The sequence below is a fragment of the Salvelinus alpinus genome, chromosome 30 (assembly GCF_045679555.1).
Source record: "Salvelinus alpinus chromosome 30, SLU_Salpinus.1, whole genome shotgun sequence".
NCBI lineage: Eukaryota > Metazoa > Chordata > Actinopteri > Salmoniformes > Salmonidae > Salvelinus > Salvelinus alpinus.
Window position 1 is genome coordinate 43,900,497 of NC_092115.1, and position 25,451 is coordinate 43,925,947.

At 42.7% G+C, this 25,451-nt stretch overlaps 2 protein-coding genes across 6 annotated transcripts in view; one reads left to right on the top strand and one right to left on the bottom strand.

The window, feature by feature from the left end:
* Positions 1–447: 447 nt before the first annotated feature.
* On the bottom strand, positions 448–16,039 carry LOC139560039 (uro-adherence factor A-like). Its single transcript, XM_071376531.1, has 17 exons — positions 15,672–16,039; positions 14,099–15,462; positions 13,935–14,009; positions 13,170–13,364; positions 13,018–13,077; positions 12,708–12,841; positions 12,175–12,358; positions 11,342–11,529; positions 10,303–10,482; positions 9,853–9,985; positions 9,626–9,720; positions 9,432–9,531; positions 9,218–9,333; positions 8,581–8,834; positions 5,477–5,594; positions 5,129–5,291; positions 448–4,822 (listed from the first exon to the last, which is right to left on the bottom strand). The coding sequence occupies exons 1-17, from the start codon at positions 15,889–15,891 to the stop codon at positions 4,652–4,654; spliced, it is 3,750 nt and encodes a 1,249-aa protein (XP_071232632.1). The 5' UTR covers positions 15,892–16,039; the 3' UTR covers positions 448–4,651.
* Positions 16,040–17,510: 1,471 nt separating this feature from the next.
* Positions 17,511–25,451, top strand: part of LOC139559809 (G-protein-signaling modulator 2-like) — a 29,704-nt gene continuing 21,763 nt past the window's right edge. For 2 of the 5 annotated variants that reach the window (XM_071376171.1, XM_071376173.1), the window contains exons 1-3: positions 17,511–17,709; positions 18,550–18,588; positions 21,077–21,385. In XM_071376171.1, coding sequence (XP_071232272.1) covers positions 21,321–21,385 — 65 coding nt within the window. In that variant the 5' untranslated portion in view covers positions 17,511–17,709; positions 18,550–18,588; positions 21,077–21,320. The remainder of the gene's footprint in view (positions 17,710–18,549; positions 18,589–21,076; positions 21,386–25,451) is intronic. The other 3 variants (XM_071376174.1, XM_071376172.1, XM_071376175.1) reach the window with 3 other exon arrangements.

The window sequence follows — 25,451 nt, forward strand, 5'->3', positions numbered from 1 at the left end:
ATAGGTTTTGTTTCTGACATGCCTAGTTAAATAAAGGTTAAATAAAAAATACAACATCTGTAGCTATCTTGGCTGGCTATCCACTAGGGTAGCTATTGGCTAGCTAGCTGAGACCAAAGAGATGAGAAAACGTTTTTCTGACTGAAGCACATATCTTCTGACAGTCCCAGAGTGCCCCCCTGTGGACTGAAGCTGAACTTCACTACAACATTATAGTTAACCCTGTTTAACGTTAGAAATGTTGATGTGGTAGAATTGACTAAATTATATTATTCATAGAGGTCTTATAACCTATTCCTTTCTACAGGTAAAAATGCTTGGCTCATGTTTGTTATTTCCATATAGGCTATGTAACTATTTGTTTAAAAAAAATGCCCATTATTAAATTGGTAAAATATTAGAGTTTTTATTTGTATTACTCTTTTATTCACTTAGCTATTTAATTGTAATTTTGGGGGGGAATTTTCTAGAGGTTAACATGCAAGTAAGCATTTCATTTCACTGTGTACTTACTCCATGTATATATGAAGGGAACGGGTCAGCCAGAAAGACAGGGGAAAAGATGACAAGCTTTGTGGTTAGATTGTGGGAGAACAAAACATTGAAAATACATAGGCCCTTAAGTTATATAATGTTATGTAATCAAAAAATCTCACATTAGCTGGTAGAATGGATGAAATGAATCATAGACGTCTTATAACTTACTCAATTCAACAGGTATTTTTTGTTGTTCATATATTCATATAGCCTAGGGGCTATGTAGCTTCTCATCTGTCATGTTTGGAGTTGTGTTGCACTGTTATGCAGACACTTTCAACTGTTAAGAAAAATGTGATTCCCTGGTCGTGTCAGTATGCATTAACTTTACAGAGCAACTGCCCCTAAAAATCACCTTCTCATTTAGAAAAGCCTATGTGGGATCGGTGTTAGTCAGAAACATTTATTCCACTGTCAAAATTGACTACAAAGTTTAAATAGGATAATTTTGGTCATAGAAACAGTCTCGTCCAAAACAGAGTTTTGTGAGACTTGTGGTCATGACTGCATCACAATGTAAATTAAGGTTGGATTCGTTTCAATCATGCCCACATGCCCACAGCTGGCAGCACACAAGTAATCATCAGTTCAGTTCAGCTGAATGCGACCCAATCTTAATACCAGTGGTAAATTTGGGTTGACTTTGGATATCCCTATGGGGTAGTTAGGTACCATCTGTAAATTACACAATGTACATGGGACAATATGTTAAAATACCAAAAACTCCAAATGACTTAAAACCCTCAAACAAACTATAAATTGTAGACGTACATGTACAAATATTGAAAGCATTTAATGAGAAAACAAAAATGTGTGTGTTACGTTCCCCAGTTTCTGTGTTGTTGTGGGTTTGTGTATATGTGTGTGTGTGTGTATTTCAGGAAATGGCTTCCTGGATTAAAAAACAGCTGATTGGTCGGCCCATCACTAATTGGAGTTTTGACCCCGCCCTCTCGTCAGAGGATACAGCTGTCTGCAATTACCGACTACCTCTGCAGCTTGAAAATGGAGTGTTCCTTTGTTAGGAGAGAGTATGTATGTGCTGTGTTGGTTAGAAAGTGTTGTGAAGTGTTTTGTAGCCGTTCCTGTAGAGGTATGTGTATACCATAATACCTAGTGTTTTTGGTTTATTCAAGTTGTTCACCAAGTTTGGTGAATTATTCTGTTTCATTTGTTCCCAGGGGGGGGGGGACCTAGGGAGTGTTTAGGCAAGAGTCCTGCAGGCATACATATACCTGTAGTATTTACTATGACTATGCACACTAGGTAAGACCTGGGCGGACCACCCTCTGTATTTTGGTTAGCGCGCCAGGTGGAGTTAAGAATGACAGAGGCAGAATCCCCGAGCTAACAAGGTAAAAATCTGTCATTCTGCCACTGAGCAAGGTAGTTAACCCACTGTTCCCTGGGCGAAGAAGACATGGATGTCAATTATGGCAGCCCCTCTGATTCAGACGGGCTGTTTAAATGTGTAAGACACATTCAGTTGTACAACTGACTAGGTATTGGTGAAATGGTGAGGTAAGGTAGGAGAGGCAGGTAAGGTAGGAGAGGGGAAACTAACTTTTAGTTTCTTTGCTTTGGTTCTGTCCAGCCCCTTTTCCCCACCTTTCAGTGTGAAGGAAGAATAAATTCCCTGTAAATGGTAATATTCTCTGCCTCTGTCATCCTTACCAGCAAAACCAGCAACACCTACAATCACATGCCTTTTTTCACTCCACAGGGAGTTGAGTTGTAGCAGGGTGTCCCTCCAAGAGGTGTACGTAACAGTGTGGAACATGAAAATAGTCTAATTTACATTGTGTAATTTATTGAGGGTTGCTAACTAGCCACGGAGATAGGCTAGTCAAAGTAAGGTCACACACCAGCCAGCTGAAGCTAATTGGGGCGGCAGGTAGCCTAGTGGTTAGAGCGTTGGGCCAGTAACCCGAAAGGTTGTGGATTGAATCCCCGAGCTAACAAGGTAAAAATCTGTCATTCTGCCACTGAGCAAGGTAGTTAACCCACTGTTCCCTGGGCGAAGAAGACATGGATGTCAATTATGGCAGCCCCTCTGATTCAGACGGGCTGTTTAAATGTGTAAGACACATTCAGTTGTACAACTGACTAGGTATTGGTGAAATGGTGAAATAATTTGACTAACTCTTACCACCTGCGAACACACACGAGACATCCACATCAAACCACACCCGAAAACCAACTCACGTTTGAGTTCAGTCATGGCCACTAGCATTTCTTAATGACCCAAACCTAAAACGAGTCCAAATCAGGAACTGCAGTTTCCCTTAAACTAACCAGTGACAAGTTGTACCTCTATCTTGCTACCTTTCAGATGAGCCAAGGAGGAGGACAGATGAGAACAGCAGGCCAGTGGAGCACTTAGAACAGCAGCAGCCAGGGGCAACTGGTAGGGAAGGGGATGACATACAGTTGAAGTCAGAAGTTTACATACACTTAGGTTGGAGTCATTAAAACTTGTTTTTCAACCACTCCAAAAATTTCTTGTTAAACTATAGTTTTGGCAAGTCGGATGGGACATCTACTTTGTGCATGACACAAGTAATTTTTTCCAACAATTGTTTACAGACAGATTATTTCACTTATTCACTGTATCACAATTCCAGTGTGTCAGCAGTTTACATACACTAAGTTGACTGTGCCTTTAAACAGCTTGGAAAATTCCCGAAAATAATATCATGGCTTTAGAAGCTTCTGATAGGCTAATGGACATCATTTGAGTCAATTGGAGGTGTACCTGTGGATGTATTTCAAGGCCTGCCTTCAAACTCAGTGCCTCTTTGATTGACATCATGGGAAAATCAAAAGAAATCAGCTAAGACCTCAGCTAAGTCTGGTTCATCCTTGGGAGCAATTTCCAAACGCCTGCAGGTACCACGTTCATCTGTACAAACAATAGTACTTAAGTATAAACACCATGGGACCACGCAGCCGTCATACCGCTCAGGAAGGAGACGCGTTCTGTCTCCTAGAGATGAACGTACTTTGGTGCAAAAAGTGCAAACCAATCCCAGAACAACAGCAAAGGACCTTGTGAAGATGCTGGAGGAAACAGGTACAAAAGTATCTATATCCACAATAAAATGAGTAGACATAACCTGAAAGTATATTGACATAACCTGAAAGGTTGCTCAGCAAGAAAGAGGCCATTGCTCCAAAACCACCATAAAAAAAGACAGACTACGTTTTGAAACTGCACATGGGGACAAAGATCATACTTTCTGGAGAAATGTCCTCTGGTCTGATGAAACAAAAATAGAACTGTTTGGCCATAATGACCATCGTTATGTTTGGAGGAAAAAGGGGGAGGCTTGCAAGCCGAAGAACACCATCCCAACTGTGAAGCACGGGGGTGGCAGCATCATGCTGTGGGGGTGCTTTGCTGCAGGAGGGACTGGTGCACTTCACAAAATAGATGGCATCATGAGAAGTAAAATTATGTGGATATATTGAAGCAACATCTCAAGACATCAGTCAGGAAGTTAAAGCTTGGTCGCAAATAGGTCTACCAAATGGACAAAAACCCAAGCATACTTCCAAAGTTTTGGCAAAACGGCTTAAGGACAACAAAGTCAAGGTTTTGGAGTGGACATAACTGGGCAGAACTGAAAAAGTGTGTGCGAGTAAGGAGGCCTACAAACCTGACTCAGTTACACCAGCTCTGTCAGGAGGAATGGGCCAAAATTCACCCAACTTATTGTGGGAAGCTTGTGGAAGACTACCCAACACGTTTGACCCAAGTTAAACAATTTTAAAGGCGATGCTACAAAATACTAATTGAGTGTATGTAAACTTTTGACCCACTGGGAATGTGATGAAAGAAATAAAAGCTGAAATAAATCATTCTCTACTATTATTCTGACATTTCCCATTCTTAAAATAAAGTGGTGATCCTAACTGACCTAAAACAGGGAATTTTTACTAGGAGTAAATGTCAGGAATTGTGAAAAACAGAGTCTAAATGTATTTGGCTAAGGTGTATGTAAACTTCCTGACTTCACCTGTATACAAAACAATCCCTGCTAAATTCACTGGTTAGCTAATCCTGGACCAGCTCTATAGTAGCAGCAGTATCTCCAGTGTGTCAATTAGGGTGTTATGAGCCAGTATTGTTCCTCCCTGTCAATGGGTGAAAGCCGTGTAACTTCCTATACAGCTCAACCTTGGCAAGGTCAGCTGACAGGCTCTTGGCCATCCTATCAGTGGTCCTCTTCATAATGCGGACTGCCTCGATAGCCCTGTCCAATGTCCTGTTGATATCCTCATCCTAAGACAAACAACAACAGTTTAAGGTTACGCTTGTATCTCAGTCACCTTTTATTTACTTACAAAAGGCATAGAAAACGGTTATGACATGAAATGATAATAACCTACAAAAAGCTCCTTGGTTCTTTTAGGATTACAATTCTTTGTAAAATAAAATCGAACACAAAACAAAGTGTCCAGTATAAGTACCAGATGTGCTAAATTGTTACAAGTTAACAGTACCACTAATAATTTATCAGTAAATACAAGTAAAACACTACTGGCACCCATTGATATGAAATAATGCTTTCCATGTGGCCAGCCTCACCTTGCTGGCTTTGTGCCTGCTGGCTCTGCCCCCAGTCCTGGGGGGGCTGAGAGCTGGGGGAAACGTCCGCTGAAAGTACACATTGCTGGGCAGCAGTGCTGAGTCTGACTGGGTAGAGCGCCTCCGATGGTGGGAGACAGACTGCTGCTCTCGCACTTTGAAACTGTTGAGACCACGGTGAAGAGCGAGAGCATGAGTACAGTAGTGTAGGAGTAGGCAACCCTAGGAAGCATCTCAGTTCTTCTCTCTTTCACCTTCACTGATGTAGGTTCAAGCAATATGGGGGATAAATATGGATTCAAATAAGGCAAATAGATTATGGCAATAAATGATGAAACCATATCTTACCCTGCAGGTAAACTGCAGGAGGAGCCATAGTTGACTTGCAACAGAGGCTTCTGGAGAGGCTGAGAGGAGAGAGGATACCTGCCCTTAGAGTAGACATTCTCCATGTCACCTGGTGGTGCTACAATGAAAAAAGACAGAATCAACATCGCAACCCCGACGAATCTGTTCAATGTTTACACGTTAAAATGAACTGGGTAGAGTAGTCAGAATGATACACAGTCATAGCAGTGTCACAGGGGTAGGAGTGGGCTGGTCCTTACGTGGAGATCTGTAGCTGAAGTTCTTGTATGAGTGCCAGAGTGCTGGAGGACTGGGATGGGTGAGATTGGAGGTCTCCAGAGAACGGTTCTCCTCTGATGCTAAAAGGGATTTTAGTATTTAGTATTTTATTAGGATCCCCATTAGCTACAGCCAAAGCTGCAGCTACTTTTCCTGGGGTCCACATAAGACATGACATAATACATAACACCAACAGACAAATACATGTAGAAACACACACACAACTGCCTTTATGACCACCAAATACAACTTTAAGGCAAATTCTGCAAGCTGAAGGACCAAAATCTAACTCAGCAATTGATTTAATATTTTGTTAAATATAATGTAAGAATCCCTCTTGTTTTTGCAATTGTTCTTTTTTATTTTACACCCATAAGCAGAAAGTCAATACCAGCACCACCAACCTGTATTCAAGTATTTTTTGCTCTGGGGTTTCACTGGTCCATCTGAGCAGGAGTAGGGCTTGCTGCTCCCTCTCCTGCCACCTAGTGGTGTACTGTGGAATGGTAACATGATCCCAGACCGGTCCGACTCCACACTGTCTGTACCTAGAGAAGACGACCACATACAATGACCTATATATACAGCGTTTTTTAAACCTCATCAATCTCCATACAATACCCCATAATGACAAAGCAAAAACTGGATTTTAGAAATGTTTGCAAATATATTACAAATAAAAAATGGAAATATCACATTTACATAAGTATTTAGACCCTTTACTCAGTACTTTGTTGAAGCACCTTTGGCAGCGATTACAGCCTCGAGTCTTCTTGGGTATGACGCTACAAGCGTGGCACACCTGTATTTGGGGAGATTCTCCCATTCTTCTCTGCAGATCCTCTCAAGCTCTGTCAGGTTGGATGGGGAGCGTCGCTGCACAGCTATTTTCAGGTCTCTCCAGAGATGTTCGATCGGGTTCAAGTCCGGGCTCTGGCTGGGCCACTCAAGGACATTCAGAGACTTGTCCCGAAGCCACTCCTGCATTGTCTTGGCTGTGTGCTTAGGGTCATTGTCCTGTTGGAAGGTGAACCTTTGCCCCAGTCTGACGTCCTGAGTGCTCTTGAGCAGGTTTTCATCAAGGATCTCTCTGTACTTTGCTCCGTTCATCTTTGCCTCATTTCTGAATAGTCTCCCAGTCCCTGCCACTGAAAAACATCCCCACAGCATGATACTGCCACCACCATGCTTCACCGTAGGGATGGTGCCAGGTTTCCTCCAGAAGTGATTCTTGGCATTCAGACCAAAGAGTTCAATCTTGGTTTCATCAGACCTAAGAATCTTGTTTCTCATGGTCTGAGAGAGTCTTTAGGTGCCTTTTGGCAAACTCCAAGCGGGCTGTCATGTGCCTTTTACTGAGGAGTGGCTTCCGTCTGGCCACTCTACCATAAAGGCTTGATTGGTGGAGTGCTGCAGAGATGGTTGTCCTTCTGGAAGGTTCTCCCATTTCTGCAGAGGAACTCTAGAGCTCTGTCAGACTGACAATCGGGTTCTTGGTCACCTCCTTAACCAAGGCCTTTCTCCCCCGATTGCTCAGTTTGCCTGGGCGGCCAGCTCTAGGAAGTCTTGGTGGTTCCAAACTTCTTCCATTTAATAATGATGGAGGCCACTGTGTTCTGGGGGCCTTAAATGCTGCAGAAATGTTTTGGTACCCTTCCCCAGATCTCTGCCTCGACACAATCCTGTCTCGGAGCTCTACGGACAATTCCTTCGACTTCATGGCTTGGTTTTTGCTCTGACATGCACTGTCAACTGTGGGACCTTATATAGACAGGTGTGTGCCTTTCCAAATCATGTCCAATCAATTGAATTTATCACAGGTGGACTCCAATCAAGTTGTAGAAACATCTCAAGGATGATCAATGGAAACAGGGTGTACCTGAGCTCAATTTCGAGTCTGATAGCAAAGGGTCTGAATACTTATGTAAATAAGGTATTTCGTTTTTTAAATATTTAATATATTTGCAAAAATTTCAAAAAAACTGTTTTGGCTTTGTCATTATGCGGTATTGAATTTTTATTTAATCCATTTTAGAATAAGGCTGCAACGTAACAAAATGTGCAAAAAGTCAAGGGGTCTAAATACTTTCCGAATGCATTGTATATACTGTAACTACTGCTGTATACACCTTTTCTATTTAAACCTTTATTACATTGGGATACAATCACATATGCCTCTAAATGTATGTGTGGGAATACTTGGGAACAGATTTCCTAAGTTAAAATCACTTGGAACTGATTTCCCGGTGATTTTATTTTAGTATTTTTAATTTTTGTTCATAAAACTTGGGGGGGGGCAAATCAAGTCTGCTGCCAATTTGGGAACCCTGTACTACTGCATTAGACTGTCACGTTCCTGACCTGTTTTCTGTTGTTTTGTATGTGTTTAGTTGGTCAGGACGTGAGCTGGGTGGGAATTCTATGTTGTGTGTCTAGTTTGTCTGTTTCTATGTCCAGCCTAATATGGTTCTCAATCAGAGGCAGATGGTAATCGTTGTCCCTGATTGAGAATCATATATAGGAGGCTTGTTTTGTGTTGGGATTTTGTGGGTGTTTGTTTCCTGTCTCTGTGATTGTCTGCACCAGATAGGTCTGTGTCGGTTTTTGCACATTTGTTATTTTGTATTGTTGTTTGTAGTGTTTTACTTGTTCGTTATTAAACATGTTTAACACTAGCCGCGCTGCACTTTGGTCCTCTCCTTCACCCCTGGAAGAAAACCGTTACATAGACATAGGCAGGCATCAACCCTGATGCAAAATAACGTTGTTGTTAACAACTTGGTTTTGAGTACGCTCCCAGTACATTAACCCTGTTAGTAAGGTACCTTTGCTCTTGCTAGGGTCCATATCTGAGGAGATCCAGTCTTCTATCTTGGAGTTGGTGTTGGTCAGACTCTGTCTGCTCCCTGCTGGTTTGTGGTGTGTTCTGGGCCGGGTCTTGGGCCTTCTGTCTCTGTTCTGCCTGCATCTGGAGGTCAGGTAATCCATCCTCTGGGAGAGGTGTGGCAGCTGGACCAGACCCTCCTCCAGGTCTCTCTTCAGCTGGGACACCTCCGACTGCAGGGCCTGGATGGCCAAACTGGAGAGAGAGAGGGGTTGGCCACCTCAAAAACAATAGGTTTTTGCCTCTATGAGGTATTACCTGGCAGCCTGACCTGGTTACCAATTTCATATGATAAAGTTTACTCTTGAGTTGAATACTCAGTACATTTAGACTAACCCGTGACAGGAACAGGTGTGGGAGTGGCAGTCTCTCTGTGGCATATCCATGGTGATGCTACGGGAGGTTTTTAATTGGCAGTCAGGGCCGTGATGATTGAGCTGACTGGTAGTGTGGGATTCACCCTCTGTGTGTACATTAGAGCATTTAGTTCAGTGTTTTCCCTGCTGAACTGTCTACTGAATAACGTCTATACTTTCACTACGACCACAGCAGGCACTCTGTGATTCCTCATCACTCACCATGCAGTCCGGCAGGTACACTCTGAGTAGTGCTGGTCACCCAGTGGTCCACCGCAGTGGTGCAAAGCTGCAGCTGAGCAGGTGTCTGTAGGCTGGGTCTCCTCTCTCCAATATCCCTAGTCAGATGGACAGTAGACTGCAGGCTAGGTGTCCCTTTTCCTGTCAGCCCAGCCGAATGGACATTTATCTGCGGGTTGGGTCTCCTCTCTCCCACCTGTACAGGCTGATGCATAGTGGTCTGCAGGTTGGCGCAGGAGCCTTCACTGTCACTCATACTGATCGGACTGGAATTCCCATCAGGCTGGAACTGGAGCCTGAGGTTGGATCGTAACAACATAATAAACATACATGAAACATTGACTTTTTCAGTTAGCCTGTAAGCAGTTGTATGGATGTGTGTGCCTGTACCTTTCTGTATGGAGTTTTGGTTGAGATAGTCCTGTGGCTTGTAGACTCAAGTCAGAGCTCCCTAACCCACTGTCTGTCTCTGGACTCACTATTCTCTGCAACAACAATGTAACATCCATGTAGCTACTGTACAATATTACAATAGTCTGTGGTATTGGCTAGGGAGTTAGAGTAAATACAGAAATAAACATGGGACAGCTAATATAAGTCATAGAAGATGACGTTACCTGGGAAGTGGTGAGAGTGTGGTCTGTGATGCTCTGGGACTGGCTCTTCAGATAAGAGGAGCAGGAAACCTCTACAGCCAGACTCACACTCCCTCCCAGGTCACAGTTTGGGCTCAGGGGACTCTGCTGCAGGCTACAGTAACAACGACAACAATACACGGTCAAAATAAAAAGATGAAGACAGGTTTCATTGGTAAATACTTGTCCCACAGACCTTTCAGGAATGTTTGGCGTGTCAGTTTTGGAATATGAGACAGTACACCATCTCTTACTATGGTATTTCTGAAATCGCCACATCAAATAACCACAACTGTATCAATTACACTATAGAGTGGGGATTAGTTGTGTGCTCCATACATTATAAAGAAAAGAGTTGTGTTGAGGTGAATATTGAATTGGTTAGCTTGTTTACTTATCTAGTACAGTATACTCAAATGCCAAAACACTAACCTTTCAGGTGTCCACAATCTGTCTTGAAATCCCGGGTTCTGGAGAGCCAAATACTGCAGAACCCTATCACGAGCTATCCCCTCAGATAGGCCCGAGCAGGTCCAGCTCCTCTCCTCTTCTTCCTCCTCCTCTTCCTCTGTGTTGGTGATGTCCAGTGTCTCCAGGGAGCCCTGTGAGAGCCTCCGGGGGAACAGACAGAAACACAGCGACTAAAACAAACTGTTCCTACTTCTAACGGAACCCAACACCCCCTCTGTGCCTGGATGGAACATTATCCCCCATGGGAGGGCCAGAAGCGTGCCTGATATCAGCACACATGAACATATGCACACACACACACACAAGCATGCACACACGCGCACACACTCCACTCACAGCATCCATCAACAGTCTACATGACTATCTGACTATCTGAATCTAAAGCCATTCATGTACCACAGGTACAATAACTTGCCATTGATGTCAATGTCATGGAAATGACAGATAATATCACTCCCCAAGACAGGATTTCTACTTGGGGTCATAAGGCATAAAAACATAAGTACTGTATGTAAATGGTACACAGTGTAGTATTGCAGGAATGTAGACGGTACACAGTGTAGTATTGCAGGAATGTAGATGGTACACAGTGTAGTATTGCAGGAATGTAGATGGTACACAGTGTAATATTGCAAGAATGTAGATGGTACACAGTGTAGTATTGCAGGAATGTAGATGGTACACAGTGTAATATTGCAGGAATGTAGATGGTACACAGTGTAGTATTGAAGGAATGTAGATGGTACACAGTGTAGTATTGAAGGAATGTAGATGGTACACAGTGTAGTATTGCAGGAATGTAGATGGTACACAGTGTAGTATTGCAGGAATGTAGATGGTACACAGTGTAATATTGCAGGAATGTAGATGGTACACAGTGTAGTATTGCAGGAATGTAGATGGTACACAGTGTAGTATTGCAGGAATGTAGATGGTACACATTGAAGAAACCCATGAATTTAAAGGCCTATGGAGCAACTCAGAGATGTGTGATGAGTACCGTAGACTGACACTGCTGTGTCCTGTGCTGTTCAGTTGGGGGTCAGCTGGTGTGAGATCACAGCTCTGGTCTAAACCATCATGTCCATGGACCTCTCTGGCCTCTTCCTCGTCCTCCTCTTCCTCCCTCTCCACTGTCTCATAACCCCCAGTGGAAAAACAGGGGCCTGGAATCTGTAATGTGAGACCCTGACCACAGAGAGGTTGATAAGAGGAGAACACATTTTGAGTAGCTAATGTGTCCTCACTGTGAAACATGAGCGACATCGGAAATTATTGTCGCTCAATTAGAGCGCTGGACACGCCTCCACTTACAAAACAAGGACTTGGGCTGCATTTCATTCTAAAAAGTTGTCCCCTCCACAGATGGGGATAAGGTATTGTTCCTCCTAGTTTACACCATATCGCTTTCAACTACTCAGTCCTATCAGGTCTGTGAGGGGTAGTGAACAGGGGGGCGAGGCGAGGACGCAACTTTTAGGAATGAAATGTAGCCCTGTTCATCAGGACTACTGCTGCACAGAACACGTGCATCCACAGCTCATGTTGCTCACACAAACACGTCTCACATGTATGCATTTAAGATGAAGGAAATGTAAATGGTGCAATTAATTACTCCCTTAGTTGAGCACGCCTAACATTACAGAGGCTTATACCAGTGTAACTAACAGTGCAATAATCGATATAACTACTCTGTAAAAGGCTTGTACGTACATGCATTTATGCAGTAATCATTAAGGTATTTGAGTGAGTGAGTGAGTGAAAGAGTGAGCAAGCAAATAAAGGGCAAAGCAGCAAATGAACAGCTATGCTATGAGTAAATGAGTGTGTTACCTCATGCATGGGTGGTGGAAGTGAGGGGGTGAGCAGACCAGGAAGACTGGGACCCCCACACAGTGACAGGAGTGTGGAGGATGAGTGGGGTGGGGAGAGCTGCTGCTCACACACGTTCCTGTCAATCAGCTCTTTAATGTCCTCTAGACGCATCCCTATCCTGAATATCTCCCCCTCCACCTGCCTTCACACACACAAAAAGAACCGATGAAGTGCATAAAATACCCCTCACATCATGCTGAATTCTACACAAACCTAGCCTGGCTGTCAGTTTGTTTCCGGTTTTAGACAGAACTGCCTAATTCACACACACTTTAGGGCTAAACTGTGCCAAGCCAAGCTGTAGGCTACTGAGCTGACCTAGTTACGCATCTACCATTGTTGCTGAAACCGCGCAGGAATGGTCTATGTGAAAAGAAAATAGCCGAGCCAGCACAGTACAGTTCTGGGTGGCCCTATAGTGTGAGTCACGCAGACATACTGTTTAACTCAAACTCCTCACACACAATAACATATATCAGTTGACCTCTAACCTTTCGGGGTCGAACTGGCCTGTGTTCCTGGCCAGGCCAAAGTAGTTCTGCATCTCCAGAGTTCTGTGCTCCTCCTTCTTACTGATGTACTGCCTCTCCAGCTGGTCCTGGGAATCCATCATACTTTTAAACACCTGGAAAACGACACAACGTTATGAATTCCATAACAACACACTCTGCTTATAGAATAAAGGAAATGAGAATCAACTCTTATTATAAGTTACAATTGTTACAACTTCTTTAGAATCACATCACCCAGAATACAGTCCTGAACAGAAAAATACTTTTAAAGTAACGAAGATCCATTTACCATTTCTTGCTCTTCAATAGCAATTGACATTGTGGTCAGACACGTTTTGAATTCATCCACCTGTAATAAAAATAAGTGTTTATAATTCAGTATCATTTAAATGATGGGTGATAATGCACCACTATACAGCTTTGGTGTGTTTTCCAGGTTACCTTCAGCAAAAACTGACTGATAATATCCCTCAACTCCCTGGTCATCCTTTCCCCTTCACTCTGTTGGTCCGTCTGGGTCGGAGAAGTGCTAGGCTGTTTAGAGTGGTTTTGTTGGTTTGGACCATCAGTAAATTGTCCTGCAAACACAACAAAAGCTGAAACGATGCAGATCCAACGTATGTTATGGCCTAAATTCTACAGCATTGAAAATGGAAAGTATGTTATTTCTAATTGATGATGATTTTGTGTGAAATTGTTTTAATTTAATGAGGAATTACTAATGTCATTGATAAGGTTGCATCATCTCATGTAAACTGGTTGTATAATATATTTGTGTCATCCTCACTCTTAATGACAGACTAGTTGTGACTTTGAGTGTAACCGGAATCTTATGTCATCCGACCCCATTTGCCACTAAGGAAACCGGTGGCTCTTGGCCAGGTAATTTGTAACAGAGCGAGGACCCGTCATAATATCAGATGTCAGAGACAGCATCTTGCCTGTAGGAGATGGGGGGTTGGGGAAGAGCATAGATCCAAAATGGCTTCCACCAGGACCCGGAAGGTCTTGTTGGTCACCACAGTCAAAATCCAGGGTAAGGTCAGAGGGCGCTTGATTCTAATTTGTTGACACATTTTGAGATAAATTCAGTCCAAATTGACAAGAATAAGAAGGCTGTCTTAAGGCTATATTTAATGAGATGAAAGAACAGAAAGACCAAAGAGAAAGAAGTGTTTAAAAAGAGAAAACATTCTGAAGACTTACTTTTGTCCCCAGTCTCATCTGATCAATGAGGTTCTCAGCCTCTGCATACTTAGTCATAAGTTTATCGTATTCAGCCTAAAAGAGAAAGATGTCTTCTGGATGAAGGATGTATGACGCATTTGTATAGAGGTGTGCGAGCTATACTACTGAACATGATGACCCACCTGTAGATGACGCACCAGTCCTGGGGAGGTTTCTGTCTGTTTGTCCTGGTCTCTGAACACGTAGGGTCTCTCTGAGGGCTGAATAGAGTCCTCCATCACTCTGTGGATCACCTCCAAAGCAGAGGACTTACCCAGCATGCCTGGCGAGGACTCAGCTCTGAGGAAGCTGGGAGAATGGCTGACAGGTCTCACCGGAACGCTGGTACTCTTCGGGATTTTCACTTTGGGGGCCACCTTGGAGAAGTCAGGGAGTGGGTAGTGTACTTGGCCCTGTCCATACTTTAATTCGCTGAAAGACCTGGTTCTGACCAGGGGACCTCTATAGACTTGGTCTTCCTCCTCATCTTCATCATTCTCATCTTCCTCTTTGGTTAGGTCTGAACCATTACTGCTATCATTACTGTCCTGTTCAGGGACTTCACTTTTACTGTTTGATATGCCACTATTTTGAGGAGAGTTGACGTCACTGTTGTAAGACTCAGCACTCCGTGTGTTCTTTCCCTCTGAGGTAGTCCCTTTTCCATTTTTCTCCTCCAGGTTTTTTCTTGGACTCATTTGAACACTCTTCCCCTCATCTTCTTCCTGTAGGCTCTGACTCCTCTCACTCTCGCTGCTGGGTCCCCTTGCGCTGCTGTGTCGTGGGGCTCCTCCACTATTATTATTATTGGGGCTCCCTGTGCTACTGTGCAAAGGGCCCCTGCTCAGCACTGTCTCGTCCATGCTCTCCAGAAGGGACACCTCCGGCAGGGTCTCTGCCTCGATCAGACTGCCTGAGCAGAACAGCTCATCCTGGGAAAAGTGACGGAGCAGCAGCTGGGTGATGTCTGGGTGTGGGACTTTACGGACAGGACTACTGCATGTGGGAACAGCCTCTGGTTTTGTAGAGTCAAAAAAAGCTCCTTTACCCTCTCCCTCAGGTGGAGTTATAGATACATGGTTCATAGTGTTGACTTCAATTTGCATGTGACCTTGTATGATATTGACCTCTCCAACCATTGCTGGCAAGTCAAAATGATCTCTAACATTGTGTCCTGAATGCAATGCTCCAGCTTGGTCTTTTGACAGAACATCAGCTATTTTGCAATTCTCCTCAGACTTGTCACTGTCATTGGTTGTGGGGTTAATGTACTGGCTTCCCAGGTCCCCGTCATGTGGAAGGTCCTCCTGTTCTTCATCGGAGGTGTCTCCTGGGTTCTCATACTCCCAGATGGTCTGCTCCTGCTCGGTGTTGGGTCTCTGGGCAGACACCCACTTCCCACTGCTCTTGGTTTTACCCTCCACCACTCTCTCACTCTGGCCACTGACACAGCTACTGTTCTCTGTGGAGGACTCCCCAGAGTCAGACACTGACAGCTCTAAGTTCTCTATGAATGACAGAGAGTAAGAAGTTGTGAAGTATTCATAGGAACAGTATGCTACAGTCATTTTATAGATTGGCATGATATTGTTACATAGCTTACGGCTGTTATATATTTTTTTACAATGCAATTGCTAAAGTATAACAATGGTGTTTCTAGAGTAATTACAGGGTTACTAGACAGGTATAAGAGCAAGTTGACAGCGTAAGTCTTACCACTGAGATGGATGCTGTTCCCTGAGACAGCCGACTCTGCCTGGGAGAGATGCACCGTGAAGGAGCCCTCCAGGTCACTGAAGTGGAGACTCTCATCCTCACTCAGGTCCACAAAGATACTCTGCCGGATACACTTCTCCCACAGCACAGAGGACTGAGGGGAAGAGGCTCTCCTCTGGGCTTCAGAATCCTCCTCTTGATCTTGGGGATCCCCTTCCATGTGCTCCTCACTCAGAACTATCCTGATGCTGTGCTAGCCCACGGCTTCAACAACTTCCCCAATGCTTACCTCCTCCCTCAAAACGGTCCCCTCCTTAAAAGGAGCCCTTTCTCTGGCCCAGATTTCCACCGATGCCTTGACTCTGGTCTCCCGGGTCCCGTCTGCCTCGGTCTGCAGATAGAGGGAAAAGGGAAGAGGAGGACAATGGCCCTGTTCATTCCTTAGCAACGCAGACAGGTGAACCGAGAACAATAGATCAAGATGTGTTCATCTCAATTATTCAAGAATCTGTATGCATTGTGTAGGCGTGAGTGTTGTGTGTGTGTGTTTGAGGGTAGGTTTGTGTGTGAGTATGAGAGTACCTGTGCATATGAGTGAGAGAGCAGCCTAACCTACAATATGTGTCTGTGGGTGCATGTATGAGTAATGTGAGAGACTATATAAACTTGCTCTTCAACATAACAAGTATGTCATAAGTTCACAAGCACTTACTAAGCCAGTATAAGTACAATTATATTAGGATAACTAACCTCTCTCTCAAAGGTCTCATACAGTCTGTGCAACCTCTTAAAATAATCTCTAAACTAACCCTATAAATGGTATGCCAAATTCATGATGTTAATAATAAACATTTACATGTGGATATTGGCATTTTTTATTTATGTAATGAATAAAAAAGACAATATCCAAATGTAAATGTTTATTAGGCTAATATCATGAACGTGGAGTAACGCTTCTATTTATAAGGCTAACGTTACCTCTACCCGTGCTGCTAAGTTAAAGTTATCAGCATTTGTCTGTCCTGTACCTACTGAAACTCACCTGACCTGGCCCTTAGCAGTCCAACTTCAGCTTTGACAATCTCATCTGTTTAGAATGTGTTCTATCCTACACATAATTGATTCGTATGTGATCTTTAAGTTCTGACACAACACACCAATTCCTATTTCGTATGTCACATTGTTTCAAGCTCTAGGGCAGGTTAATACCTGTGGATTCATCAATAATGTACATTGTATCGCTGAACGTCTGGACTTGACGCGAGAGGAGGAGTTTGGTTGCTTCGGTAACTCCTGAAAACTTCTAAAAAAATCATGGGGGAGCAGCGAGCTCACTTCACTCCTCTCCCCCTGCTGCTGACAAACGCAGAGCTTTTGAAAACACTTGTGTGTTTTGACCACCTCTCAATTTATTTAAACAATAGTAACGTCGCTTGTTAGTTTGCTAGCGGCTAGCCTCAACATTATCAGCTAACTTAGCTAACTTTCTTCAACAGTGCAACTAACGTTAGCTAGAGAGGCAGTTTTGTCAGGCAGTCGATGCTGGTTAGTTTACTTACTAATTTCCAACCCCAAAACGGAGATGTTTGCATTAGGAAATGCCGTTACAGTAAAAAACGACTATCTTTGTTTTAGTTTGCTGATGATAGCATCATTTTTGCTGACCCATTTGACACTTTGCAGCTGCATGAAGGTGACATGAATGACTCATCGTACAGTTGACACATTCATTATTCAAATGTCATTGGTCCAGAGCAATGGCTGTACGGTCCAAGAGACGGTTATTTGGGGCGTGGCTATCTTTGAATCTGCTTCGCTGATTGGCTACTGAACTAACAACACAGAGTAACAGTAGCTAAATTCCCCAACCACTCATCGAAGTTAGCTAGCCAAAACTTTATTGCTAGCTAGGTTATCAAAGTGCCGAATTTATAGCTAAGAACTTAGGTTTGTTGTTGTAGAATAAAACTGGACTTTTATTTGCCGTCGAAGTATCGAAAAGGGGAGTAAAACCATTGTTCGAACTGGACCGCCTAAAGTAAGTGGACTGCTAGGCTACCCAGTTAGCTAATTACAGTAACGCTAGCTTGCTAACAGGTTGTAGAGGTTCTCTGGTTGTGTACCCATAGTGTAGCCCTTTTAGTTATAAGATAAATACAAAATATAGATATGGTTTTGGTTGTAGCTTGCAAGATGGTTAGAACTGGCTTGTTAACTTGCTAACGTTAACAGTTAGGTGGCTTTCTCACTTGATTTGCTGATCAAATCTGTCAGATGGTGACTGAAGTTTTCAAAAGAACCGAGTTCACCATTTGGGGAGCGCCTTATGTTAGTCAAAATAAATATTTTCTATGTCATTATTTGCAAATCCACGGTAACAGTGAAAGTGATAAGGCTCCGATTTCAGTTAATCTGATTATTATATATATTTTTTAACGTATGCAAAGTTTGGTAACAGAATGCCGGGTTGTGCGGTTTGTTCTGTAATAATGTTACCAAACTTCGAGTAAATGTGTTTTTGTAAAATTCTCAGTGGAAATTGCTAAAAGTAGTCCTTGTGCATAGTTGTATGGTTTGCAACTATTGGTTTTTGTTTGAAATTACTTTTTAAATAGTTCTCAGCATCATTCTGTTATCGTGGAATTGCCTGTCTGTCTCGTGTACAAAACACCTACAGTTTACTAAATTAGTTACTGTAAAAGTGCAATGGAAATTATTTTTACTGGGAAATCATGGCATAACTTAATCTCATTTTGGAAATTAATTAGGACACTAGGCTAGCTAGATATATGCCTAAAAGAAACCAGTAGGACTAGAAGAATATTCAACCATTGAAAATAATCTAGCTATGTCACAATCTTTTTTTTTTTTTTACCAGGTTTCTCATAGTCCCAATCCCAGCACTGAATAATTTCAGGTGAGGACTGTTTCTCTTTCTAGATCTGTCCCTTTTGTTTTGATGGTGATTTGCTGGCTGTATCCCTGCTATCAGGCTTTATGCTGCTTTGGTGTTTCCATGTTTGCTTGGCTAATAAGAGGATGTGGACACAAAGACACAATAGATCACCCTGTGAGTACATTAAAGATGAGGTCATGGTGACAGTCCAGTGTGTGATGTGGGAGCTTCCTGTGAAGCTGGCCTTTCAAATGACTGCTTTTGTTACCGCAGCTGCGCTGTATTAGTAGATCACTTGTCCTTTTAACCACTACTTCATACAGAGTGCAGCTTTGTCACCAGGGGCGGCAGGTTAGAGCGTTGGGCCAGTAAGAGGAAGGTTGCTGGATCGAATCCCCGAGCTGACAAGGTAAAAATCTGTCGTTCTTCCCCCGAGCAAGGCAGTTAACCCACTGTTCTCCGGGCCCCAAAGACGTGGATGTCGATTATGGCAGCCCCCCGCACCTCTCTGATTCAGAGGGGTTGGGTTAAATGCGGAAGACACATTTCCGTTGAATACATTCAGTTGGACGACTGACTAGGTATCTCCCTTTCCCATTTGGCGCACACTACTGGAAAAGGCCTCATGCGTAAGCATATGTACAAGCATGTACTGTATGTAGTTCGGGAACAGATTCCCGAAACACAAGCAGGCTCCACTTTGGATTAAAGTAGTTCACATTAACCTGGCCACTAAACAGCAGAGCTGACCTAGTTCTCATAGCTTTGTTCTCCAAGATTTGGGGATCATTGATCCCAAATGGATGCAATGATAAGCTTGCTACAAATAGTTGCTCCAAAGATAAGCTGTCTACAACGTTCCCAAAATGAGGTTTTCTGTATACTCATTGTGGCTACGATATGGGATTGTGGAGTGAAATATAAAACTGTGCTGAAATAACTTCCACCTTGGTGTGGCTGTCAGATTCTGGCCTCCCCCCTGATGTGACAACCAGCGCTTTTTGGTTACAGTTCTGCTCTGTGGCGTGGATGGCCGCCGGCCAGTCCCTGAATCTAGGTTGTCCACGAAAAGAATTCACAAACACTTTCTGCAGGTCATCATGTAGGCTAGGCCCTAACACAGTTAAAGAGAGAGCTCAGAAGTACCCCAAAGTTATGTTACTCACTGTAATCAAAAGGGATCTAAAGTCAAGCTGCCAAACCCATTTCCATGCCGACATCACTTGTGTAAATTCTGCATACACCAGGAGGCATCTGTGCAAGCCTCAATCCCTAATGAAAGGGAAGGATTGGCACTATATAATTACATGAGATTTGTGTGCACCGGCCTTATTAACATACAGTTGTTTCCAGAAGAAGTAGCCTAATGTAAGGGGTTTTTGCTGATCACAGTTGTTGCTATGACCTCCTATCCTTCTTGGCTGAGGGGTGCAAGTCTTTCTCATGTCTGCTCTGCTGCCTGCCGGGGTTTTAGTGGTGAGGGGTTAAACTGAGGACGGTGGTGTTCTGGAGTGAATTCAATGCTCTGCTGCTCTCTGACCTCTGATCTTCATGTGACCACTGAGTCTTTCAATTTTGCTTCAAATTGTGATGATGCATTGGTTTTATTAAGCTGTATCCAACGAGCAGATCAACAAAGGGGAGGTTTATGGTGGACTATCCCCAACCAGGTTGAAAGTTGATTACTCCTGGATTAAGAAAGTCTTTCAATAATCTTTGTGAATGTCATTTGGTTACAAGCTGTTGTGATACAATTTTTTTGCTAATCTACTATCAGAATATTCCTCTATCCACCAATAAATACACAATTTTAAAATTCCTCAATTCATATGCACCTGCAGCATACATTTGAATACTGTCCTTTACATTTGTAATGATCTTGCTCTTGATGTGTAGTAGTAGCCTAAATTGGGTTTGGGAAAACCTGTTTACTACTAAAATGTGTGCGTAGGTAAAGAGGGGGCCTACTTGACCGCATGTGGGAACGAGGTGGCAGTTGGTCTTGCTCTGGTGCTGTACCTTACATACTAGACTTGCTTATCACTGTACTTACAATGGAATTTCCACAAGTCTTCACTGTATAGGCCTTGTTTTGAGTCTGCGGCCAGGCTACTTTCCCTATTTCTCACTAAATAATAACATTTCAATCAATCTACAATTATCTTTGCTGTGGTGGATACATGTTCTATTTTGACTACCAATGATTTGCATAAAGCATTAAATGTATCTGTTGTGATTGGTGAAAATCCTTCCCTGCTTCTCTGCTTGCCTAGGCTAGCTGTATCCTCACCCTCCGGTAGAGCCTAGCACACCTCAGAGCATTCATGGTTGAGTCAGTGATTGACAGCTTGCGTGTGGTTTGGCTGCCACTGAACCCATCCATCCATCGCCTATCCACTCCTCTCTCACACCCCCTACCTGCCTTTCTTGTCACGCTGTTTAGTGGGTGTTGCCATGGTGTCGTGTGGTCAGGAGGCTTTACACACAGCATCTTGTGTTCTCTTCACAGAGGGCTGCTGAGGAGAGCTGTGCTGGCACTGCCAAGCCAAGCTCAAACTGTAGCCTGACGGACAACACTTTCTGAGGATCTCTCTGTCATTCCTGGGGCTACGTGTCAGCTTAAGAGGTCAATCAAAGGCGAGCACAAGGGGAATTTTAGGACCAGTTCTCCTGGACCATCAGATGTTTTCCACTTTTGTTTTTACCAACATTTTTGGGATTTAAACTGGGATCGTCCCACTTATAAATCTTCAATGGATTCCGTTGGCTCTTTGGTTAGCATTGTTGATGAGGACCAGTCCTATCATGTCCGCTACAGGTAGGCATGAACCTACTCATATCCCCTTGCATTATACTGTCTCAATCTTTGGTCAACATTTTGTTTCATGTACGGCCTAGAACGGTTGCTTTAAACTTTCCTTCATACTAGTGAGAGAGAAAAAAAGTGTTGGAACAAGAATTGAACAGAACTGATGTGTAGGATTTTATACATGTACACAGTAGACCAAGTGGCCTAGATTTCATACTGGTGTCTCATAGGTCTGTCACATGGGATGAGATCAGCTTTCCCATGTAGGTTCCGGGTGTGAATTGCTAGGCTAGGTTTCCCACTTCCATTTAACTGAAGTTGTTAACCTCTCTACCGTCCCACCTGGCCAACATCCAGTGAAATTGCAGAGCGCCTTATTAAAAAATGTAAATACTCATTATAAAAATTAATAAAACATACAAGTGTTATCGGTTTAAAGATTAAATTCTTGTTAATCCAACCACGGTGTCAGATTTCAAAAAGGCTTTACGGCAAATGCATACCATGCGATTTAACAGACAAATCATTACAAACAGTTACCAGCCAAGTAGAGGAGTTACCCAAGTCAGAAATAGTGATAAAATTAATAACTTACCTTTGATCTTCGTATGGTTACACTCACAAGACTCCCATTTACTCAAATATTCGTTTTGTTCGATAAAGTCCCTCTTTATATCCAAAAACCTCTGTTCGCGTGTTTTGTTCAGTAATCCACAGGCTCAAAGGCAGTCACAACAGACAGACGAAAAACCCGAAAAGTATCCGTAAAGTTCATAGAAACATGTCAAACGATGTTTATAATCAATCCTCAGGTTGATTTTAGTCCTAATAATCAATAACATTTCAACTGGACAAAAGCTTCGGCAATATAAAAGGAAAACAAGAAAGGCGCACGCTTGGTCGCGCGCATGAAAAACCTCGGACACTGAATGGTCCACTCATTCAAAGTGGTCTTACTCCCTAATTTTTCAGAAATACAAGCCTGAAACAATTTCTAAAGACTGTTGACATCTAGTGGAAGCCATAGGAAGTGCAATTTGAGTCCTACGTCAACGGATACTGTAATGGCATTCAATAGAAAACTACAAAATTAAGAAAATCACACTTCCTGGATGGATTTCTCAGGTTTTTGCCTGCCATATCAGTTCTATTATACTCAGACATTATTTTAACATTTTTGGAAACTTTTTAGAGTTTTCTATCCAAATCTACCAATTATATGCATATCCTAGCTTCTGAGCCTGAGTAGCAGGCAGTTTACTATGGGCATGCTTTTCATCCAGAATTCCGAATGCTGCCCACTACCCTAGTGAGGTTAAAACGTCTTATGGCTAGGCGTCCCATCAGCGGGACACCTGTCGACAATTTCTAGTGAAATTGGAGGGCGCGCAATATTCAAATAAATAATCTGGGAAATTATGGATATTAAACATCTAGGTACATACAAGTGTATATCGGCTAAAAGCTTAAATTCTTGTTAATCTAACTGCATTGTCCGATTTACAATCGGCTTTACAGAGAAAGCATGCCATGCGATTGTTTGAGGACGGCACCCCACATCAACATATTTTTCAACCAGCAGGCTTCATAAAATCACAAATAGCAATTTAAATAATCACTTTTTGAAAATCTTCCTCTGATTTGCAATCCAAAGCGTCCCAGATACAACATACATGGTCCTTTTTGTTAGATAAAATCCTTCTTTATATCACAAAGTCTTTAGTTGGCACCATCGATTTTGGGTTCAACATGCAGACAAAGGAATCCAAAAAGCTACCATTAAACTTTGTTAAAACAAGTCAAACTACATTTCTATATAAGCCTCAGGTACCCTAAAATGTAATTAATCTATAATACTTCAGACGGAAAGAAGTATGTTCAATAGAAAAGTTAAATTAGCAAGTGCGCATCCTCTGATTTCCGACTCCCTGTACCAAAACTAAAAATTCTTACTTGTTTTGGAAGAAACAAGCCTGAAACCTTAAAGAGTGTTGACATCTAGTTGAAGCCATAGGAATTGCAATCTGGGAGATGGAATTGCATAGGACCCGTAGCTTTCCATTGGAAGAGCATGGGATCTAAAAAAAAAAGACAAGATTCAGGTTAGTTTTTCATTGGATTTTCTCCTACCATATCAATTGTGTTAGTCTCATATATATTATTTTAACATTTCTACAAACTTCAGTGTTTTCTATCCAATGGTACCAATTATATGCGTATCCTGGCTTCTGGGACTGAGTAACAGGCAGTTTACTTTGGGCACGTCAGTCAGGCGGAAATTCTGAAAAAAGGACCCTAGCCCTAACAAGCTTATTAACAAGCAACACCTAATTTTCACCCAATTCTCTCATTCTGAAAATTTACCACATACCGTAGAGGGAAAGCATTAGTTCACAGATAGTAGTTAGCTAGTTAACATTTCACACAGATTGCCAGGGTCCAGTAAGCAACTAACGTATAATAACTTGAACGGCAAGGAGTCGTATACCAGTTAATACTATAGCGAATTGGTTAGGTTACTAACGTTAACTCATCTGATGTTGTAACATTAGCTAGCTAACGTTAGCTGTCTGACTTTACTAGCCAGCTAATTTTCACACCATGAACTCAATTATTTGATCAATTAAGTTGGCCAATGTTGCTCAACATTTCTCTGGCTAACTAATGGAGAATTCGATCCGATAGCAAGATACTTAACAATGCTAACAATACTTGTTCCATCACACTTTCTCCCTCACCTCAAACTTTCCAAATGCCAGTTGTTTTTCGGTTACAGCTCATGAAGTACGCTTCATCACCTTACCACCCCCGTCTCGGTGGTCAGGCTTCTCACCTACCTCTTCTTTATCGTCCAGGGGACGTGCTGCTGTAACTGACAAACTGCCTTTCTACTCTCTGCTGTCTTTCCAGGGCGTGCGCACGCTAATGCTGTAACTAGCAAATTGGTTGTCTCTTCTCTCTTCAGTCATGTGCTGCATTCTATTGTTATGTGAGCGACTGGCTGAGCCTCGGATACAGCCAGTGTTGTTCCAAATGCGCATCACTCGTTCGCTTACAGACAGTAGTGATCCAACCCGCCCCCCCCATACTTTTCTCATCGGATCTACACGAATCACGTAGGTTACCTATTTTGGATTCAAAACAGTGAATTTTGCCGAAAGGTGACTAGTTTGCATCCCTGTCCAACACTCAGACATAATTTATAAACAAAGCATGTGTTTAGTGAATCCGCCAGATCAGAGGCAATTGGGATGACCAGGGATGTTCTCTTGATAAGTGTGTGAATTAGACCATTTTCCTGTCAAAATGTAACAAGTACTTTTGGTGTCAGGGAAAATGTATGGAGTAAAAAGTACATTATTTTCTTTAGGAATGTAGTGAAGTAAAAATTGGCAAAAATATAAAAGTACAGATACCCCATAAAACGTTTTTAGTACTTTAAAGTATTTTTACTTAAGTACTTTACACCACTGCAATTTGACCACGAAGGTCTGATTTCACGCAGTCTCCTCTGAACAGTTGATGTTGAGATGTGTCTGTTACTTGCCCTCTGAAGCATTTATTTGTGCTGCAATCTGAGGTGCAGTTAACTCTAATGAACTTATCCTCTGCAGCAGAGGTAACTCTGTCTTCCTTTCCTGTGGTGGTCCTCATGAGAGCCAGTTCCATCATAGCGCTTGAGGGTTTTTGCGACTGCACTTGAAGAAACTTTCAAAGTTCTTGAAATGTTCCGTATTGACTGACCTTTGTCTTAAAGTAATGATGGCCTGTTGTTTCTCTTTGCTTATTTGAGCTGTTCTAGCCATAATGTGGACTTGGTAAATAGTCTGGGTAGCCATTTGACTAGATGTTCAGGAGTCTTATGGCTTAGGGGTAGAAACAAGGTAGGGGTGTAGACCACCCCTACCTTGTCACAACACAACTGATTGGCTCAAACCCATTAAGAAGGAAAGAAATTCCACAAATGAACAAGGCACATCTGTTAATTGAAATGCATTCCAGGTGACTACCTCATGAAGCTGGTTGAGAATGCCAAGAGTGTGCAAAGCTGTCATCAAGGCAAAGGGTGGCTACT